At 43.8% G+C, this 22,550-nt stretch overlaps 1 protein-coding gene across 1 annotated transcript; it reads right to left on the bottom strand.

The window, feature by feature from the left end:
- Nucleotides 1–13,272: 13,272 nt before the first annotated feature.
- Nucleotides 13,273–20,934, bottom strand: LOC132081992 (uncharacterized). The gene is made up of 5 exons (XM_059486009.1): nt 20,797–20,934; nt 19,704–20,030; nt 17,230–17,562; nt 15,287–15,393; nt 13,273–14,263 (listed from the first exon to the last, which is right to left on the bottom strand). Exons 1-5 carry the CDS (start codon nt 20,867–20,869, stop codon nt 14,153–14,155), a joined length of 951 nt encoding a protein of 316 aa, XP_059341992.1. The 5' UTR covers nt 20,870–20,934; the 3' UTR covers nt 13,273–14,152.
- Between the last annotated feature and the right edge of the window lie 1,616 nt (nt 20,935–22,550).

Genomic DNA, 22,550 nt, shown 5'->3' with positions numbered 1-22,550 from the left:
TAGCATAAAACACCATCCCTAAAGCATTCAGCACCAACTGACACCAAGAATATCCCTCTCACAACAACTCTTGTGTGTGGCTGTGTCAGCTCCACACCAGATTTACTGCCAGTCCCTCTCCTCAAGGTCCCTGAGCTGGGCCAAACCTCAGGGCTGAGATGAGCCAAGGAAAGGGAGCAGCTTTGTTTTCCTGGCATTCCTGGGGACAGGCTGAGGTGTGAGCACAGGTCAGTATCAGCTCAGACCAGTTACAAGGGAATTCAACTGGAGCACAGACTGGGAATGATGCCACCAGCAGGAGGCTTCAGGGACAGATCAGGCACACACTTCACTCCTGGGATGGGCTGGACTTAGACACAGAATTATTTTGTGAGCTGGAGTTGTGCAAATCCTTTCTAGACCTTGCTTGCCCTAGCCCATTGTTGGTTATTTTGCTTCTTTTCTGCCAGGGTTGAGATTAAATGCACGAGATGGTGTTTCTTGTTTGGACTCAGATGTTGATTAGTTCCTATTTATGTTACAGTCTTACAAACTGAGTTAGCACTTCACAAACAAGGTAAGAAATGGAGCCCTCTATACGAGGCCTTTTAAGGATAAACTGTCCAATTAAGAAATGACACCTCAATTATTTTTACGTTTAACCCAATAACCAAGCACCCATGGCCTGCAATGGGGACTTTTTTATCCAATTACACAAAACCACCCAAACCCATGGAGGAGGAGGAGAAGGAGGAGGAGGAGGAGAAGGAGAAGGAGAAGGAGAAGGAGAAGGAGAAGGAGAAGGAGAAGGAGAAGGAGAAGGAGAAGGAGAAGGAGAAGGAGAAGGAGAAGGAGAAGGAGAAGGAGAAGGAGAAGGAGAAGGACCAGCCTCTGCCCTAAAACCTCCACTGTAAATTTTTCGGCGTTCTTCTTTTCTCTTTGCTGGGCTGATTTATTACCGGAGATAGTTAGCTCAGGGAATGCCATTTTTGCTCTATTTCTCGGCTGTTTAGGCTGTTTAGGTTTTCTGCTGTTTTAGGTGTGCTGGAATTCTCAAGGATGTCCTTGGAGAGCCGACGCTTCAAAGGACGAGGAGAGACTTCTGATCTTGTCTCGGTCTTGGTGTTTATTAATTGTTTATCTAAAAGATTTTCTTTCAGCCCGACAGAGGTCTGCACAGCAAGTCAGCCATGGGCACACTCCCCAAGCCCCCGGGCGGTCACTTATCTTTATACCCTAAGTTACGTGTACAATATTTATCATTTTACTCCAATACCTTCTACTCTTATTAACCGGTGCACTTTTAGTAATGACCAATCCCAAAGTGCCACCACCACCACAGAAGATGGAGGCCAAGAAGAAGAAGAAGAAGGACAGGACACGCCCCAATTCCTCCATCTTACTTCTTTAGACCCCCCTGTACCAAAATCCTAAATCCTGTGTTTTACACTCTAACTAACTTATCCCTTCACCATTCACCCAGTGAATTCCTCCTATCCTCATACAGGTCTCATCTCCTGTGTAGGATCAAAATCCTGCCACCAGACACTTCTGGCAACATTCCAGGATTCCCGAGCCCCCCAAGGGTGGTCTCGGCCTCTCTGCACCTCCGTCCTGAGGTGCTGAGATCCCACACTCCACCTTGCTTTATATATATTACCATATTCTAAACCCTTAGACTTTAGGTTTCCCACCCTGTGATATCACACACTTCCATTCAAACTCCACACCCACAATCCCAGTTCTATCATTCCATTTTGGAAGCCTCTCCACAGTCTCAGGTCAATGCAGTGTTCTCTTGGGGGTCAGCACCTGTCAGCACAGAAAGTCTGAAATTCTCAGTGACCAGGGTTCCAGCAGCTCATGACTCTGCTATTACATCCTTCCTGGTGCTTCTTCTCACCCTTTAGGAACAGTCTGTGTCAAAGCCTTCACACTATTACACCATTAAACACCACTCTGTGATCACATGTTTTCCTGTTCAGCATTGATGCCAACTTCTGCTGCAGTATTCACCACGAAAAATCTTTTGGGTTTTCACTGATGGAAAAAAAGATATTTGAGGCCACAGACCATTAAGTACGCATTTCCTTCTTTTAGACTGGTATTTCCTTTTTCTTTAGCTGAAAAGAGTGCCAGACTCACAACCCTCCTCCTCCTTTTCCCTCAATTGGTCAGGCTGTTTGACAGAGCTAAAGGCAGATTTAACCACAATCTGGTGTAGTAAATTGAAGCATCTCAGAGCTACCACTTGTTGTACTTGTGGTTTTGAAGACACATCCTGTCGTGATGCACAGGAGACAAAAAAAGACACAAAAGCAGGGAGGATGAGCCCAAAAAATAAAAATGCAGCTGCCAATTCTTACAAACTAAATTTGCTCCTGAGGAAATACGCTGCCAGCACAAATATTAAGAAAAACTTCACAATGAAGAGTTGAGTTTTTTAGGCATTGCATGTGCCTGCCTTTTTATTTAAAGTCTTTAAACGCAGATGAAAAGGCCACAGTTATCCTGGGGGCTTGATTTAGGCCCCTGCTAGACAAAGGGCAGCCACAGAGACAGAAAGTGCTGCCTGGGAGTGGATTCCAGGTGGTGTACAAGGTGCACCTAAACCACAGCAGAGCTGCAAAAGGTTGTGACACCCTCTCCTTCACCTGCTGGCCTGGCTGAGAGCACTTCCATGATGCCTTGAGAAGGCTGAGCTAGAGCTGAGGCTGGTCAGAGATAAAGAATTAAATAGGGATTTATTAAAAGGCCTCAATGGATCCACCTTGGGCAGCACAAGAGCCCAGCCAGGGCTGCACCCAAGAGGAACCAAAATGATCCCAAAATGCACAACCGGGCACGGGGTCTCTCACTTTGATCAGTTCTGCTCCATTTGCATCTTGGAGTTCATTGTCCAGTTCCAGCTTTACCCCACCCAGTCTCACCCTGCTTGTTTTTCTCTCTTTACTCCATGTTGTTTGTGCTCTTGGGCTGAGATTTGTCCTTGGTGTCCAGCTAAGAAGGAATTTTTTTGTCTCCCTGCTCTGTGAAGAGAGGTCACCATCCCCTGATGTGAAGCTCAGACCCACACACTAAAGCAGCACAGAACCTGAAAAATATAAATGCCAAAACCTGAGGCATCATCCAGAGTGAGCACAAGGCCAGCTCAGGCCTGCTGGGTGCCCTGCTGGGAGCATCCAGCACCTCCTTCCCCAAAACACTGCCCCTCCTCAGAGCAGGCTAACCCTGCACTCGCTGCCTTTTGCAGGCAGGCTGAGGATGTAGCTGTGAACATCTCCCACTCTTTCCAGGATGTCTGATCATTACAAGGAATTCAGCTTCACAGATTCACCTGCTCACAGAACTCATGTTTCTCACATTAACCACACAGAGCTGGGGTTGTTTTCGTGAGACCAGACTTCTGCTGGAGGACAGCAGTGGTGCTCCATGCACCCATATCAGCAGGGAGTGCTCAAAAACCCAGCTGTTCTCTCTAACCTAGAGAGTATTATATCTGTATTTCTGTTTATCAGTATTTCTAACCTAGAGCTGTAGAACCTGCAATTCTCAGAACACACAAAACCCAACCAATAATAAATTATTCAATTAACATACAAGAGCTGGCTGATTAAATCTCAATTATAAAGGCAAGTCTTACTCACTCTATTTATTATGACTGTTCTCTTAACATTGCCTAATTAAACCATATTTGATTATAGGGTGAAAAACATTTATTGCAGATACTGTGGCTCTGTAATTGATGCATATCTGAGGCCTGGCTGTTAAGCCCTAATAAATTCTAGTACAGAACTAGACAAGGACTTTGCACAGCTTTTCTAACACACCTGTACCTTCAACAAGACGAAAACAGCACTTATCTAAAAATCCTGGCAAGTGGCTCAGCCAAAGCAACCTCCTCTCTTCCTGCTCCTGTTTTACATTGTGGCTCCCCAAGTACCTTAGGAAACCTCAGCTGCACCTCACTACCTGCCTATCTAAACTGCAGGGAACCTGAATTGGGGAATTCATTTCCTGCCTCCTGCTGATGTGAAATGGCCTCTGTACCCAGCTGTATAATGTGAGAACATCAGAGTCACTTAAAGAGGATTATATGTACAGCTGAGCAGCCTTAAAATTTACCAGGGAAATCTTACTTCCAACAGCAAGGAATCTTTCAACCAGCAAAGGACATTGCAGAACTGATAATATGATGTCCAAGCAGATACAAATACTCTGTGGGTTGGTTCATATGCAACTCAAAGTGAAGAGCATTTCAAGAATACATCAGCATTTTAGGAGGAACCTTGGTATGGACCAGCTGGGCCACCCAAGAGCTGACAGTATTCATAGCAGCTCATGTCATGTCCCATTTCAGAGAGACTGGGGGCAGCAGATCAATGCTGCAGAAAAGTAATTGCACAGCTCTTACATGAGCTGAGTAGTGGGTAACATTTTCTATCTCCAGTTACTGATCTTTTGAGCCTTAGGTTTATGGCTGAAATGCCTGGTCCCGCAAGGAATGTCCCTACTTTCCCTCTAACCCTTCAAGTGTAGCTGGTAAACACCTCTGAACCTAGCAGACAGACAGCTCTGTATGACTGAGCAGTGTTTTTCCCAGTCAGCAAGCAGTCAATAGCTAAAAGAGTAAATAAATATAAAATAATAATTTAAGAAAACCCAAAGAAACAACAACAACAACAAAAAATAGCCAAACCAAAAACAAAACAAAACAAACACCTCACCACAACAGAAAACCCAAAAATCAGAAACCAACAACCCTCCAACACATAATTTTTTGTTTACTCTGTCTCTTAGACAGGTTCTTCGTTAATGCCACAGACTGGGGGTCCCCTCTCCCCGTTTTGTCCCTGCCAGACAGGAGTTTGTGATTCCACAAGGTTCCAAGTACACCCACAGAGCAGCTGAGGCTCATGGCTGTACCCAGCAGGCTCAGGCACTGAGCACAGCTCTGAGCTGGAGCTCAGACCATTCCAGGGGCCACTGGATTGATTCAGGACCCATACAAAGGCCAAGTTTTGTGGCAGGCAGTGCTGCTGCATTGGGAGTTGAGCGTTGTTAACTGCATTTCTGCATGGTCTCCCCACACTGGGATACCTGAGATAGCCAGACAAGCTCCAGCAGAGGTATCAGCAGTGATCTAATTGTGGGCAGAGTTTCTGAGACCAGAAGAAGTTGGGTTTGCAGGAGCCAGACTGCTGCTGCTGTCTGGGCTAGCAGTGCACAGAGAGGTGCACAGGCTGATGGGGGGATGCCCAAATAAAGTGATGCAGTGCTGGAGCTCAGAGGCTTACAGGGGATGTCAGTGGCTATAAATATCACACATCAACTCGCCACTCCAATGTCAAGATCTGATGTGAGATAAATAAACCACAACAAAGATTAAAATCTCACATAGTATCATCTGTGACTGTCAGAGCAAGGTTACTGATCATGCCTTGTGGTGTAGAGATGTTGCAATCACCTAACACAACATGCCACTGGCACATGCCAAACATCCTGTTGGAAAAAAACAAGCAAAATCAGGAGGTGCTTTCTCTTATGTCTTTGTGCTAGGAAGTAGATGAGGTTTGCTCATCAAAAAATCAAGTTTTTAAAATGTGAAGTAATGACTGTGGTGCCAGCTCATCACTGAACAGGTTTGATTGCCACATTATCTTCTTCTACCATGCAACAACAGAATAGGAATATGAGGGACGTGTTTATGTTGGTGAGATTGAATGAAAACTGCTTTACTGCCTGACTCTGTGGCCTCAGTCCAGGGCCATCAGCTACCCAGTGCCTCAGATTCTCTTCTTTAAACTGGGAAAAGCAGAAGATGGAGTTAATCAGTGAATTCTACTTGGAGCAGACCAAACCCTGCTGACCTGTTGGCCACAGGACTGCAGCTCTGCCCTGGCAGCAGGAGCCCTGGGGGCTGAGTGGGGCTGTAGAAAGCCTGGAGACCCATCCTGGCATGGCCTGGGAGACACATCCATGTGTGGATATCACAGTTGGGTCAGAGAGAGAAAGCCAGATAAGCTTTCCCATTAATTGGTCTGGGAAGTTCTAGGGAGCGAGAGAAAGAATGGTTAACAAATGGTAAATAATCTGCAGGTGGTATTTTGAACAAGTTGTTTTTCCCATAAGGTGTTTACCTAAGGATGTTGCTCTTAATTAGCCAATTATGTGAAATGTCTTGATTAAAGGACCAATCAGGTCCACCTGAATCAGACCAGGGTATAAAAGAAGTAAACTTGGGGCTTCTAACCTCTTAGCCTACTGACTTAGAGTCTGTGTCATTTATTGTCTGTTCCTGACTCAGTGGTGGTACCCGTGTCCATGCAATCCCTTATTGTGTCTGACAAAGGGCCTGACTTCTATCTGCTAACAACCCCCATGCCAAGGGCAGCTGTCCTGGGGACAGCAAGGACCTGTCTCCGCTGAGTGACGAGTGGCCACAGGCAGCTGCAATGATGCCTTAAGATTTTAGCCTTATATTTTTCAAATCCTGTACTGCATTAGTGTATAACTCTAAACTCCATATGCAGTGTTGTTTAACTGTCTTCACATTTTGGTCCGACAAAACAATCCCTCTAGGCCTGAGGTCCAAGAACACTCTAGAGCCTCAGGCCCAGAAAAGTATAAACAAAAGTGAATTGGGGAGAAACAAACTGGGGGAATGTGACTTTATTACCTGAAGCTTAATTAGTTTAATTAGAGAATTAATCCCTGATATGTAAGTGGGCCAAACTTACATCTGTCTGAAAATCTCATGACCATTGTCCATACTGGGTGTAGGCCTTGGGGAGGCTTCATCTGCCCTCAGTGTACCAGAAGGCCCTTCAGAAAATAAATCTGCTTTTATTGTCTTAACCTTGTCTAGCCTCTGTCTCTAGATAAGCTTGAAAAAGGCATCAGTAACACAGAGCATGGTGTGACAGTGACAGTGAGGGAACTGAGGGGCCACAGGCCTCAGGTACCTCCCTCGGGTAATGTGATCTTAAGATTTTAGCCTTCATGTTTTTCAGATCCTGCACTGCATTGGTGCCTAAATCTGAACTCCATATGAAGTGTCAGTTACTGCCTTCACATTTTGGTCAGACAAAACAATTCCCCTAGGCCTGAGATCCAAGGCCATAGCCCCATGGGGAGGCTTCATCTGCCCTCAGTGTACCAGAAGGCCCCTCAGTAAATAAATCTGCTTTTATTTTATAACTTTTTCTGTCAGTGGCCATAAATCTGTCTCTAGGTAAGCTGGAACAAGGCATCAGTTACACAGAGCACGGTGTGACAGTGAGGGAACTGAGGGCCCATAGGCAGCTGCAGCACAGAGCACGGTGTGTGTGACAGTGGCAGTGACAGTGAGGGAACCGAGGGGACACAGCTGTAACACAAAGCACGGTGTGACACTGGCAGTGACAGTGACAGTGAGGGACCCCAGGGCACTGGCAGGCAGCAGCTCAGAGGAGGACAGCCAGGCTGCTTTTGGGGGTGATGCTCTGCAGAGGAGCTGCTCCAGCCCTGCCGAGCACACAGCAACCGCAGGCTCCTGCCAGAGCGTGCTCACAGGTCCCTGTCACAGCATGGGGACAGGCCAGACCACAGAGCAGCCCCCTCAGCACCTCTGAACATAAATAACACCCCAAGCCCCTGCAGCAGGCAGGCTTGCTGTCTCCACCACAAAACCACGATTTTTGTGTCTCTCTCTCTCATCTGTCACTGAGGTGTGAGAGCAGCCTGAGAGAAGCCAGCTGCACAAAGCATGTTACTAGAGAATGTAATTATTTTTACTCTGGATATTTCTGCCTCTCTTTTTGTTCCACCCAAGTGGTGTCCCCAAGTCTGAGTATTAGGGCTTGCCATGGAATAAGAGGCACTGGAAGAAGTGCCCTTCTCTGCCTCCAGCCAAGCCCACTCAGACAATTTGCAAGCTCACCATGACCACCACGGTGAGATTTATTCACAAAAGCACCAGGAGGACACCAGCCATCCTTTCAGTGATGGATCCCTCCTGGTTCACCTAATCCTGGACAAGTCTAAAAGTTGCAAGACCTCACTTCAGGCTGTTCATTTAGGTTTCTCTGTGAGCTCTAAACCTGATAGGAATCCTCTTCTGTTTCCTCTTTTGGCAAGGACAGAAATATAAGTATCTATTTATCCATGCTACAACTTTATTTCCAAAACACGCCTGCAAGAAGGAGGACGTTGCTCTGTGTGAAAAGACTGTTTCTAATTTTAGCCTTGAAAGTCATTAGGAACTGTGATTTTTTTATCTGCAGTGTGTACACACACATGCTTGATTTCTTTTGTGAAACCTTGAACTGTTCAGGTTTTTTTGGTTTGTTTGTTTATTGAGTTTTTTTTTTTTAATTAAATAAAGAGTTTTGAGTCCAAAAGTTTAGACACCAACTGCCATCACTTTGAGGAGATTTCCTAGAGAAGCTTCCACTGTGAGCATTAGAAAGTTTGAGAGTGAGGGTAACAGAGAAATCTACAACAGTGTTAAGGAGTTTCTTCTATAATAGTTTTTCTCAGAAATCATGAGCATTTATGCAAAGTGTTATCTCTACAATGGGACTTTAAATGTCACTCACCCACAAGCTTCAGCCAAATGTCTCTGAGCAGAACTAATACTACACCAGTGGAAACCACAAGCAGCAAACTGGTCTTGGTGACTTCTTTGAAGTCTTGCCCTGAGCTGTAAAGCAACAATGTGTGGGGAAAGGGACCCTACAAACCAAGTATCTCCTTTTTTCTGTTCTACTAGAGCAGTGATAAATTCCACCATCTGAGGATGAAATAATGATTACCATTGGTAACGTATCACTTGTACAACAACCCCCAGAATAAGCTTTTACAACTTGTGTGATTCTGCTAAGAGCAGATGGACCAAATGTCTCAGGGTGTCATGAACTGCAGAGAGGGATGAACTTAAAGGCTTTCCTAGAAAGTTACTAATTACTAATTGCTGATACTAATTCAGTAAGAAGGAATGAGAGATCATCTTCCACTTGGCATGTGCAGTGTTTAGACATTGTTCCCATCACAGACAGAAAGCACAGGAGTGGAGCAGAGCATTTCTAATATCTCAGCTGGAAATCTCTGGGGCCATGGACATGTTTTCCAGGGAGAGTGTCAGACACATGCCAGCCAGCTGGTGCAAATACCAGCCAAAAGCAAAATAATGGCTCTTGTGAAGTAGTTACACAGGAATTAGCACCATCCAGAGAGTTCATCCAGCCTTACCAGCAGTTAATTGCACAGAGTCAAGTCACCTCCCATCCACAATTGGACAGACAAGCTACTTGTACCACACAGATTATGACAACACTGTAAAACTTTAGTGTAAGGAAAAAATGGTTTATTCCCTTTAGTCAGTATTTAGGCTGGTTGCTTTATTTTCATTTCTTAAATGAAAAAATTATGTGAGATTCTTGTAGACAAGGCAGAGTGCTCTGGCTGTATGAGAGAGTTATGTGTGATGAGTAATATATTGATTTTCTAAAAAGTAGGTTAAAACCTGTTGAGACTCCAAATGAAATTGGAAAGATTTCTTGCATGTTGCACAAAGCCAGTAACCAGTCATTCCTGAAGGAATTGAAATAGTGTTAAAAACCATGCAAAACAACATAAATACTGTTAAATTTATACAAGCAGTAAAAGAACTCATTAACTAGTGCAGGAGCATATTAACCAAATATATCAGATAAAAGAAATAGCACCAATGAAGCATTTTCAGCACCTCAAAGCTGTGAGAAAACCAAATCTATGAACCAGAAAAAAAACCCTGCATGTTTTCAAATTGACTGTAAGCTGACTGCTAATATAACGCAAGTTGAGGGTTACGAAGCATTCAAAAAGAAACTAAATGCTTTGGAAAACAAGTGCTTACAAAAGCTGGCATACCATGAGTGAAAATAGGTTTTTTACTAACACAGGGACCTTGAGAAATCAGCAGTGAGTAGCTTGTCTTCAGCAGAGCCAGGAGAGCTGGACATATTTTGGTCAGATCCTCTGAATTCTGTAGCAGAAGAATGAGTTTTTGGATGGAAAAAAAGTCCCCAGCAAGAGACAGGTGGGAGAAACTGGCTCCAGACCACAAACCCAGACATGGATCATGCAGCACTCACAGCTGCTGGAGCACATAAACACTGGATTGCAGGAGCCACTGGAGACATTCCAGTGTCCTGCAATATGCCACAAGCCACCAGAACAGAACCTACTTCTCTCCTGTCTCCTGCAAAACATTTTGTGGCTCATTTGGCCTTATCAGCCTGCCTGGCACCTGAGTTCAGGCACGTCCTTGTCACACACACCTGAGTCAAGGGGTTAAAATGCTTTTTCCAGCTAAATTTCCCTGAGTCCATAGGCTCCATCAGCACTAATCCGCATGTGCAGGCTGATTTCTTCAGTTCTGCAAATAACCAGGAGTATTCTTGATGAGCCTTCCCCTTCCCAGGCACTCAGCCCAGGTCACTCCCTGCAGACCCCTGAGTCATTTCAGACACTCTTTTGTACCTTGCCTGTTGGAATTTCTCTGCTTCTGCCCTGCTGTCCTTGCCCAGCTGCCTTGGCCTGCCCCATCCCACAGACTGCGACACTGCAGCCCTGCTTCCCACCTCAGCCTGCTCTGCTCCCAGCTGCAATTCCTGCTTTTTATCTCATGGATGAGGCTGGGGCATCACCAATACCCTGGTACTGTTCTCACTGCCTCAGAACTGCACTTCCCACCTCTCCTGAAAACCATTTCCCTCTCCAGAGGCTGAGACAAGACAGAAAAAGATTCAAAGGCAACAGAATTAGCTCAGAGCAATTCTGTCTGCAACTCTGGGGGTAAAACTTTCAGTTTTTCTGCTTTCCAGTGTAGATCTGAGACAACTCTACATCTTCAGAATGCTCCAGCCCTCTTTATTTAAAATAAAATATATTTTATTAAATTCCCAATTAATCCCTGACATTCTGGTGTGAAATTCCCCAGCAGTTCAGTCACCACTACTTGGGTTAATCATGCTGCCCACGAAATGGCTCAGTGTGTGTTATTTTCTTCAGAAGGGTGTTACCTCTTTTTTTTTTTTTTTTAGATTTGTTTACACAAAATCAAAAAACACCTCCACTACTGTTCCTTTCACAGCTTTTTTTTTTTTCTTCACCTTTGTGGTCACATTTGCACAACACTGTTTCTACAAAAAGCTTATCTCAAATGCCACCTCCCTCATTGTGAACCTCCCTGTGCTGGCTCTCAGGGCTTTTGCCCCTTTTTGACTAAACCTGCATCTTGTTCCAAGAATGACAACATGACAAAAGGTGATTGACTATGGGCACCTCAGTTCCAAGGTTGGCACCTGATTTGTTGGTTCTTCCTCAGCTCTTCACCCACCCCTGAGCTGGGCTTTTCCAGGGACAAAGCCAGAATTGGTGCCAGTATCAAGTCTGGCAGAATTCAAGAAAAGTTTGGGCAATGAGACATGGAATACACAGGGTTTGAAGGGTTCTTTTCTGTTTTCTTCAGTGATTGGTTTTAAAAGGAAAACCTCACCTGAAGATTTTGTAATTGAAGTGGAAAACAGTTAATATGCTCTCTAGTGGGATGCTGTTAGGGGCAGTTTGTACAGAATTTTCAAAAAGCCTTGAATCACTATTTTTAAAAAAACACAACAAACCACTAAAAGAAACACTCATTTATTTCCAAGACATATGAAAAAGGTTTTAATATATGTATGAAAATATTGAGGAACTGTACAAACCCCAACACAAACACAATTAATCCAGGTCTGGCCATGTGAAGACAGCACCTACATGCTCACAAGGTGAACCTGCACCACCCACCCCTCACAGTGAGGGGATTTCTCCCTCAGGTCTGGTGCACAGCATTTCATGAGCAATACCTGGAGGGAAATGGGCTCTCCTGAGGGGCAGGATTGCCTTGGCAAGCTGGGATCTTGTCAGAGCTCAGCTCTGCAGAGGAATTATCCTTTGTGCCTGGCTCTGCTCCAGCTATGCACTCATGAAAGATAAGCTGACCCTAATCCCTCAAAACAAAATAAACAATCACATCAATAAAGAGAAACTCCAGTCTCAGCCTGTCCTCAGCAAGCAGAGGCCACCCCCATGAGCCCTGCCTTGTACCAAGGCAATTTTCAGCATTCCTTTGTGAAAGATTTTTGACTTTTCACAGTGGCCCCAACCCTACAAAACCAAAACACCCCTGGAGGAGGCTGAGCCCTTCCTCGGCCCAGGTCCCCACAAACACCTGCTCCAGAAGCTGTTACCAACACAAATTTAGCCTCTTCTTGCCTAAGTTTTGATAAATCCCTTTAATAAGATGGGGTTTTAGATCATGCCCAGATTGGAATGCAGACATTGGCTTTACTTTATCCTAGATTATTTCACCTTGTGTTGTACAGTGTGGAGTCTTTGGGTTGGAGAAACTCATCCACCACATCACAAACATTTCTGCTGTCTCAGGGCCTTATGTTAGAAATAGGGATTTCTATTCCTCTGTTAGAGGTGGGGTGTGGTGGTATTTGAGGGTCCCCAGCACAAGGGAAGAGATGAGAATCTTGACTCCATGTTTCAGAAGGCTGATTTACAATATATATTATAAGAAAATTATATACTAAAACTATACTGAAGAAAGGAGACATCAGAAAGCTAGAAAGGAATGAATTATAAAATCTCGTGACAGACTCAGAGTCTGACACAGCTGGCTGTCGTTAGCCATTAATCAAAAACAATTCACATGCTGGGAAAACAATTCTCCCAATCACATTCCAAAGTAGCAAAACATGGAGAAGCTGAAGCCTCCCAGCTTCTCAGGAGAAAAGATCCTGGCAAAGGGATTTTTCATAAAATATGTCAGCGACAGTGGGGCAGTTTTCTGCTGTTCATGGGGCAGTTTTTCCTTTATCTCCCCCACAGCCAACCCTCCCTCCAGGAGATCTCTGCTCTCCATGGCCACTGAGTGTCCCTGCAGGGCTGATCCAATCCCAGCATCCCATGGGGAGATGCTCCGCCCAGGGGAGGAGCCAAGCATTCCTACCTGGATCCAATCTGAGCCTGGCACAGCACAGCAGCCTTTGCCCCCTGCATTGCCAGAGGAGCAGCTTTCTGCTGCCCTGCATGGCCAGAGGGAGCCCAGGCCCATCTGCAGCAGCCCTGGAGCTGCAGAGGAAAACTCCCCCCTTGTGCAGGATCCCTGCTGCAGCAGAGCCACAGCTGGCACTGCAGGAGGGCTGAGCCCCCATGGGATGGGGCTGGGACACCGCCCTGACACACAGGGGGCAGAGCATGGTCTGACTCTGGCAGTGGTTTGTTTTCTGTCCTTTGTACTATTGTGGTTTTTTTTTTTTTTTGTACTATTGTATTTTTTTTTTTAATTTCCTGATAAAGAACTGTTATTCCTACTCCCATATCTTTGCCTGAGATCCTTTTAATTTAAAAATCATAATAATTCAGAGGGAGAGGTTTACATTTTCCATTTCAAGGAGGTTCCTGCCTCCCTTAGCAGACACCTGTCTGTTCAAACTGAGACACCCAAGATGCCACCAGGACCCAAGTTTAGTCACTTGGCTCCTCAGCCACATCAAGACCCCCATAAATTCTGTGAGTGGCTTTGACAGAGGCAGTGAACTAAAATCTAGACTTGATTGTGTTTTTGTGGGACCATCATGGCCTTGGAGCAGGTGAGCCCACATGGATCCAGCATTTCACCCTGCCACATTTCTGAAAACTTCAAAATAGATTTCCCTGCTGTAACTTTTGAGTAGTTTTAGCTGCCTGAGCTCTTGGGCAAGGATCCATGAGAGAACTGGAATCCATGCCTGTGTGGATCCATGGCAAATTATTGATCAGACCTGTGTGGTCTTCCTGAGACTTAGCAAAGCTCAGAACCAGACCTCCCCATCCATCCCAGAATGGGTTATTTAGCAAAGAAACGAGCCCATATGTTGCATTTAGCCCCAAAATGCTGCTTTTCCACACTGAACTGCGTACACATGTGCAGGGCACTTACAATTTGCTAGATTTTTTGTACATTACAAAAAAATAAAACCATTAAAAAAAGTAGAAACAACCTTGGAAATGAGGTTTTTCCCTCCACTGAAGAAGGTAGGTGATAGCAATTTCAGTTCAAGTGGTTAAAGCAGCTCTCAGAGTTGCCTGTGAGGGGATGGTCCCAGCTGGCAGAAGTTTATTCACCTCTGGAATAGGTGTTGGTTCTGACCAGGGTGCTCCGTCTGGAGTTGTAGGACATGTCTTCATATACCTCATTGGGCTTTTTCCTCTGGAAATATTTCTTCACCTGCCAGACAAAGAAAACAGACATTCAAACCAGAGCCTTGAAAGACCCCAACAAAGGAGTCATTTTCCATCTTAGGAGTCCATCTGCATCATCTGTTGGAAGAGGAAACATACTTTTAAAATTCCTCTCACGACCCAGTGAGGTCTTAGAGGACCACGTGGAAATTATCAGCCTATTTATTTTACTTTCTTTATGAGTCTGATGCAATTTCAGGAAAAGTTCCTTCAAGAGTTGGATGTAACTGTAGCTTTGACATAAATAATAAATGACAATAATAATAAATAAGGCTCATTCTTAGACAGTTACTGGTAACACAGGACATGAGGTCCCACTGGGCTTTGACAGAACAATGTTACACTACTGGTTTTTAGCAGTGCTGGATCCACATTTGAAGGGATGAGACAGGAGCCTGTGAATCACACATTTAATTTTCAATAATATTTATACAGCAGAAGGATCTATCAGAGACAATTTGTGGGCATTTTCTACAGTATATGTATAGAAATAACCCCAGTGAAGGAAAAAAATGTAATAATTTTTTTTTTCTGGAAAGGGGCCATTTTTTTTTCTCCCAGCACAACTTTCAGACATCAGGCTATTTTATGAGTTTTTGTTGCCCTTGTGTCCCCCTCCAAGTCACATCTCTTACAAGCTTGCTATGTATAGCTCCAGTCCCAATTCACAAAAAAAAAATTTAAAAAAGAAAGGAAAGCAGAACAGTGAGGGGCTTTCTTCAGGGATACACACACAACACATGGCTGTGTCAACCACACAGCTCACTTGAGGTTTGTTATCAAAAAACAATAAATGTCTCATTTACAAAGGGTTACAGGAGTATAAGACACTGTGTTAGCTGCCAAGAGTTTACAGCTGGATGATATTAAATGTGGCGAAATAGGAGAGCAATAAGGAACCACAATTCCTTAGGTTTATCAGATGTTTTCTTGACTCTGGCACTATTTCAAAATAATATCAGTTTGTTCCACCAAACTGCCCCAGTTTCGCTGTGGTGACTGTACTTACATCCACACGGTACAAGGCACAGCACACCAGGGCACACAACAGCACAGCCATCACCATGAGAAGGGCATACAAATCCCAGGAGCTCTTCTCACATGCCTGCTCCACTTCTGCATTTAAAATCACAGCAGCATGGTTATAAATAAAAAATTTATATTATATAAATACAGAATTTTGTCGGATTAAGTTCTTTTCTGACCCAGACATGGGGTAATTGAGAGGTGTTTTAAAAACTTTTATTCCATTTTCAGTCTCATGTGAAGGGTGAGACAAGACAGATGTTTTAATTCACGCCATCACAATCAGAAGAAAACTATTTCTTAATTACAATACATCATAAGTGCTTCTATCAGCTTTTGCCACACCATGCTGTAAATGCCTTAAAGCCAAATCATCTAAAATTACCCTTCGTGGGTCCTACTACAATGCACCTTTCATAGTTCTATTTCTCCAAGGTATCCAGTCCTTTTTTCCATAATTTGAAAGTTGTTTCTAGCTCCATTTCTCTCTCAGCAATGTCTGTCTTATTCCATGGCATTTCTAAGTCAGAATTTCTTATCTCAAGGTTTGCATATAGATGCACACTATGTGAACCTTCTGTCAGGTTTTGAGAATTCTCTACAAATCTATTTCCCGCAGAATTTTATTTTTATTCTGAAAAAGATAATTTTACAGTTTAGCCACAAATTTGGATCTTGACAGCTACAGAGCCACATTTCTCATGCCATTAGTATTCTCACTGGCATTCCCTGTGCTCTTCCAGAGGCTGGGGGTGGCTGCAGGTGGGTCAGCAAGGAGCACTCCACAAAGGCACCTCCCACACCACTGACAGGACCACACACTCCTAATGGGAGCAGAAAATGATTTCCTGCAGGGTTGCTGCAACCCCGAGCGCTCTGAATTACCCAAGAGCCAGGCTGGTGAGAGGTGCAGACAGAAGCAGGAGTATGTTCATGTTCATGCTGTGGTATAAAATGCACTGAGCAGAGTAATGCTGGTGGAAAGGGTTTCAACTCTCTAAAACCTCAATTAATCCATATATGAATAACACACTAACTAATAATCACACCCCTGCTTTATTGGGCTACTGTCATTTCCCCCACCTCACTTTACTGAGTCGTTGCCCCAGCTGTGGGTGGTGGCACAGAACAGGACCACAGGTGCCTTTGCAGACTGCAGGAAAAGCCTTTGCAACTCTTAGGGCCTTTGTAAACCTTATTTTAGAAAGGCCTCAGCAAAGCCCAATGCACAGGGTTAAATTTTTGTAAGACCAAAATCAAGCGCTCTCTTGCTGGTTCTGACTTCAGTTTAGCAAATGGGTACTGCAAAATCCTGCAGGAAAATAAAAAAATCATCTGTGGAGCACAGAAAAAGAAAAACTCATCTTTGGAGCACAGAGAAATGAAACCCCCGCTTTGGAACACAGAAAAATCAAAACCCCTATTTGTACCACACGCTCACAGAGTGCTCAGTGTGTAACAAGGGTATGTGAGAACATCTCTGCTGTGGTCTGTGGTGCTTGAAGCAAAAGTCCAAGGACTTGTTTTGTGCTCCCCAGTGTGATTTGATTTTTTTTTTTTTAACACAAGACTTGCTAGAGGCAATGGTTTCTAAAATCCATTTATGTCATGATAAAGTCAAAGAATTGGTGCTGAAAGTACTTAACCATACCCTAAAAGTGACAGATTGCACTCAGTGAAGTGTTTGTTACCTTGTTTTGACCTTTTTTCTTTTTCTAAGCTGCAGGATCATGGCAAGGTCTGAATTCCCCTCTGGTTGTACAAGGCAGGTGGAAACACAGAGTCTGTTTCTGTGTCTGACCTCAGCAGGAAATAATTTTCTAGGCAAACTTTCCTAGGTTTGCCTGTCCTGACTAAAGTTCCAAAAGCTTTCTATCCACAGTACAACAACAGATATTTATGATTAAATGAGCAAAAGGGTGATACCTTTAACCAGCACCATGGTGCCTCTTGCAGAGAACAGAGGGGAACCCTTCACCTCCTGGGCACAGATGTAATTATCACTGTCCTTTTCCTGTAGCTTGTGTAGAATCACCACAATTCTATTTCCTTCCCTTGAATACTCCAAGCGATTCTCAAAGGCAGGAGAAACCCCTGACCCGCGGAGATTTGGCACAGACAGAACTGTGCCAGGCTGCACATGAGTCCTGAACAAGTAGAACTTCTCTTCACTTTTCAACTCACAGGTGATGTTGACAGACTGGCCTTGCTCTGGGTTGGCATGGAGTGGTGACTGCTCCAGAGGCCTTCTGGATTTAGCTAAAAACAGAGAAATTAGTGGTTATCACACACTTAACACAGTGGATTTTAACTGGGGAGCAAGGGGACAGAGCAGGCAGAAAAGAACAGACCATGGTGTTGGGAAGGATGGAAGTTTGACAAGAAAGTCTCACAGATATGGATGCTTAGCGGGAAGATTTTTAAATGTAGAGTCTGATGAAGGAATAGATATGGAAGCAAGTTTTGATATAGAAGAAAAGAATTGCTGAGCCAGTCTTACTGAATAACCAAGGAGGCAAAGACTGTGTTAGTTAGAAGGGGTTTTTATGGCTTAGGGCAAAGGATAAACCCACCCCAAACAAGATCTTTGTACCAAGCAGAAAGATAGCACAGGCAAAGAAGGCAGCAAAGTTGCAAGTAGAAAAAAGGTTTCAGAATTTTCCACTGCAAGAAAACTGAAAAACAACTTCTAGCTTAAACTGTAATGTACTAACTTTTAGTGATTGGAGAATGGTAACATGAATATGGTAATTATAGTAGTTATGAGAGGCTATAGATAAAAGTTAAAGTATAGATTGGTTCTACTGTATTAAGATGCTCAGCAAAGAAAAGTCTGTAATGCATTGTAACCAAAACCAAAGGGTCTCCAGGCCTGCCTGCAGCTGGAGCTGAGAGCTGTAGGTGCAGCTCTGTCACCCACGACCCTGGACTGCTGTAACACCTTGGATACAATAAACTGCATTTTGGAGAGCTGCCTGGAATCCTGCATCCCTCATTTCAGCTCTTACACCATGGAAATGTAGATACAATGAATTTTTAAACATGCTTTACACAGGCTTTAAGAAGGATATATTTTAGTACGCCCTGGCTCAGGATCTGAAAGGAGGACTGACCAACAGGTTTAGCTGTTTGTACAGGGTCTGCACTACCCAAGAAATTATAAATACTGACCTCCTCTGAGGGAATACAGCCTGACCAGCACGTCCTGCAGCCGTGCATCATTGCCTGCTTTCTCAAGCAGAGAAAGATCTGGGGGCTGTTGGTCTGGATCAAATCACACAGTGTGTGTCCCATCAATGTGAAAATGGTCCATGAGAATGGAGTGGTCATTAATGACTCACTGTGCAGCTGGGAAGACATTCCACTGAATTCCTCTGAGGACAGGACTTGATCCTTTTAATATTATCATTGAAGTGGATAAGGAAATGAGGACAGAATTTATCAGGTTTGTAAAGGGAAGGCTGTAAGCATTTCAGAGAAGAGGATCAGAATCAAACAGAGATATAAAGCAATAAAATAATAATAATATAATTTGGAGAGACAATACATAATAAACAAGATGTGATTCATTTGAGAAAACACAGCCAAGAAGTTTGAAAGGAGAAGCCCAAGGGAGGAAATGATAATCCTTAATGGATATAAACTACAATTGCTGATCAGCAATCAATTAGATCTCACATGCCTGGGGACAGGAAAGGAAGCCTGTAAGCTTTGGGAAAGATGTCTCAGGTTAGAAGGTCTCATTGGAAGGACAGGTTCATGGAGGAATAAACTGCCAAAGAATAGTGTGGACTCAACCCTCTTCTAATGAAAAATGTAAATAACAAAGACAGAAAAGTTGTTCCTCCAACCAGAAACAGCTGCCAAAAGAAACACTTCTTCTCATTCAGCAACTCCTCACTAACAAGAGAAAAAACCCTTTACTCACTCATGCTCAACTTGCATAAGACCAGCCTCCCAATTATTACCAATTTGTCATTTAAGATGAATTAGTAAAAACAAAAGAGATTTGCAAAAACAACTGCTACTAAAAAACCCTCTCTTTGCTCTGCTAGATTTGTAAAAAGGTTTGACAGGTTGTTTTGGAAAGAGCTGTGAGACCTCACCGTTTCCAAACTGCTGCAGCAACCTGTGACTCATGTGAAAATCTGTAGCTGGCATTAATGAGTCACAAATTAATCTTCTAAAATGGTTTAGGGTTTTTTTGGTACCATGCTATCTCATGTGTTTTCTTCATTGTTTCAGGGAGCAAACCCACACATTCCTTCAAATCTGTACCTGAGCAGACACGAAGGAGGTTCTGTCAGACTCAACCTCCCATTGTGTCTCCTTCTAATCTTTGATTTAAAATACAAATCTGTATTTACTAATTCTTGACATTAAAGGGGGAATTGCAATACCTTTGACCAGTACTATGATTGTCTTCCTATATATCTCCTTCATTTGTAAGACATCTGTGCATACGTAGATTTCAGAATCAGACTCCTGTAGCCTGTGCAGGGTTATCCTGAAGTTCTCCCCTTCCTTTGAACACTCGGTGCGATTAGCAAAGTCAGGATTGATACGTGAAGAATTCTCCTTGGAACAATATATCACATTTATACTCTGTCTGATAACTCTCAAGTACATTCCCAATTGATACTCTGCATGATTCATTGGGCAAGTTATGCTGATGGAATCTCCTTCCCAAGCACTGATAACGTCTGTGGACTGTTCTTTTCCTCCACCTAAAAATAAGAAATGCAATTGAAATTGTAATATCAGAGTTCCTCTTGGTCTGATCATATCAAAGTACTTTTCAAAACCAACTCCACCAACAGAACTGCTCTGTCAGACTGCACCTCAGTCTCCCTGTGTCATTTCTTGGCTGCTCTGGCACCTGCAGTGCCTTTCATGCCCAGTGACCTGAGCAGCTCAGCACCTTCCCAAGCTTCAAAGGCCTTGGCAAAGAAGTGGCTGCTGTCACTCACACAGAAAATGTAGTTCTCTTTCTAGATTCCCAGGAAAATCCTATTACTTCTCAAAATACAAACTTCACTAAGATTACCCTGATAATTGGTTTCAGATCTAAATCAGGAATTTGAAAGCAAGGAAAAGTGGCAGAGAATAGAAGAAAATACACTTGTCCTTTTAAAGGGGCTTTTAATAACATCAGGGAACTGGATAATACAGATTCTCAGATTCAATACAGGAAGAGGCTGCAGAAAGTGTAAATCCAATCCATTTAAGAAACAAATGTAGAATGAAATCCTTGGAGTTCTCCAATGACCCCAATATCCAAAGAAACTGAAGGGGGAGTATTTGTGAAATGAATAGAAAGGAATAGAGAGATCAAATGGGAAACACCTGAAAGAAGCTACATCAGAAGCAAGGGAAGAAAAATGAAATAGAGAGTGTTACATGTCTAAGGCAAACATAGTTTAGAAAACGTTGGAAAAAAGGAAAGATAAGACTGAAATGTGAGAAATGTAAGAGCACCGATGTTGTACGTACCATCCTGGGCAGGGAAGCACGGGAGAAGCAGGAGAAAGAGGGATGCATTGGGGAGAAACAACATCCACAGCATCTTCAAAGGTCTTTTTAGTTGCTCCCTCAGTCTGAACAATGATTTAAAGCCCTGAGTAAAGAGCCCCAAGCCCCAGGCTGGGCTGTTGTCTGCCAGTTACTTGAGCTGTCTACTGAAAGAAGTCAGCAGAGTTTTGCTTTTGTATCACAATGGTTGTGGGGGAAAAACCATTTCTCTGGGAGGTGCACCTTGGGTTTCTTCACACTTAAACCACCAGCCCTGTTTTTGTGCTGCTGAGCAACCCCCAGCCCCCAGGGCAGCAGCAGAGAGCTGTCAGTGGGCAGCACCTTCCTCCCCTCTGAAGGCAACTGAGAAAAGGGCGGCTCAAATTTGCTCTTCAAAGTGCCAAAATCAGGCAGCTGTCTCCCAGCCCAGAAATGCAGAACCATCTGAAACATCAGTTCTGTTTGTCAGGACTCCCACAGGCTTAGATTGGTGGCTGCAGATGCAAAAGTCTTGGCTTTGTAAGGAGAAAGGGGATGAGATATACTCCATTACTTCAGGAAAACCCTGTTATTATACAAGCCCTGCTCACAAACCAACAGATTTGATCTGCATCGTGACAATGTGAATAATTGCCAAGCAGGAGGAGCTGTGGAGTTCCTTCAGAAAACACCAGCACTCACACCCAGCTTGCCCCAGGGCAGACCTGACGCACAAACCAGCAGGAGAAAGAGGATTTGACAGGAAATCTGTAGAACCTAACAAGGTCTTTTGATCTTGTTGCTAAAAGGATCTATTTGAGGAAATATCATTACCTGAAATTTCAGGCTTTTTCTTCTCCCTTAACTTCATTGCAAAGCCAAGACAATAAACAATTTCAATCTTTACCAGGACAATAAAGCCTTTTTCTACCTAGCAAAAAAGTGAGAATTAAACTTGCAACTCATCCAATTATATTCTTAAGAAGTAAAAGGAGCAACATTTTCTAAGAGAAGAGATTGGCTCTAAGACAGGAGCACTTAAAGAAGACAGTGTGAGACCCTCACATGTTGTTTGTGACCGAGGAAGCTTTCATGGCTCTTCCCTTCTCCCTGTGCCTGTGGGGCCTTTCCAGCCCCAGCTCATTCATCTCCACTTCTAGAGCCTGACCAGGAGAGGAGAAAGTCCCTTGGAATCTGGAGGAAAAGCAGGATACTGGCTCCTCCCTTCTTTGAAAGGTAATTAGATGTATTATTGCCTAATTACCTGTAATCAGATTTTCACTTTCACTTTTAGAGTGCAGGTCAGCTCACTCACAGGTCACTGAACATTGACACCAGGCAAGCCCGTGCTGATGTGTGGCACAGTGCAGTAGGGAAAACATGGGAAAAGCCAATCACACTCCCCAAAACTCCTCAGGAACCTGCTCAGAAGTGCCTGGGCAGTCACCCTGTCCCTCTGGGTACTGCAGCAGGGATGTGAGTGACTGGATTTGAGAACTGCTCCCCAGCCTGGCCATGCAAGGGCTCCCAGGTCTGTAGTAAGCTCAGGGCCTGTAAGCACAGGGTACAGAGGAGGGTAAGATCTGCTGCTGTCTTCTCTGTTTTTTGTGGGGTTTTCTGGGGTGGCATAATGTGGTGTTTGTGAGGGTCCCTAGGATGAGGGAAGAGATGAATCTGACTCCATATTCTTAGAAGGCTGATATGTTATGTTATATGTTATGTTATGTTATGTTATGTTATGTTATGTTATGTTATAC

Source organism: Ammospiza nelsoni, chromosome 19, assembly GCF_027579445.1.
Source record: "Ammospiza nelsoni isolate bAmmNel1 chromosome 19, bAmmNel1.pri, whole genome shotgun sequence".
Taxonomy (NCBI): Eukaryota; Metazoa; Chordata; class Aves; order Passeriformes; family Passerellidae; genus Ammospiza; species Ammospiza nelsoni.
The sequence above is the reverse complement of the archived record's forward strand: the minus strand, read 5'-3'. Positions and strand labels throughout refer to the sequence as shown.

Coding starts and splice junctions, on each gene's coding strand:
- LOC132081992 (XM_059486009.1), bottom strand. CDS start 20,869: ATGCTGTGGATGTTGTTTCTCCCCAATGCATCCCTCTTTCTCCTGCTT. Junction 20,031..20,796: donor GTGCTTCCCTGCCCAGGATG/GTACGTACAACA, acceptor TCTTATTTTTAG/GTGGAGGAAAAGAACAGTCC. Junction 14,264..15,286: donor GTGCCTTGTACCGTGTGGAT/GTAAGTACAGTC, acceptor TTTGTCTGGCAG/GTGAAGAAATATTTCCAGAG.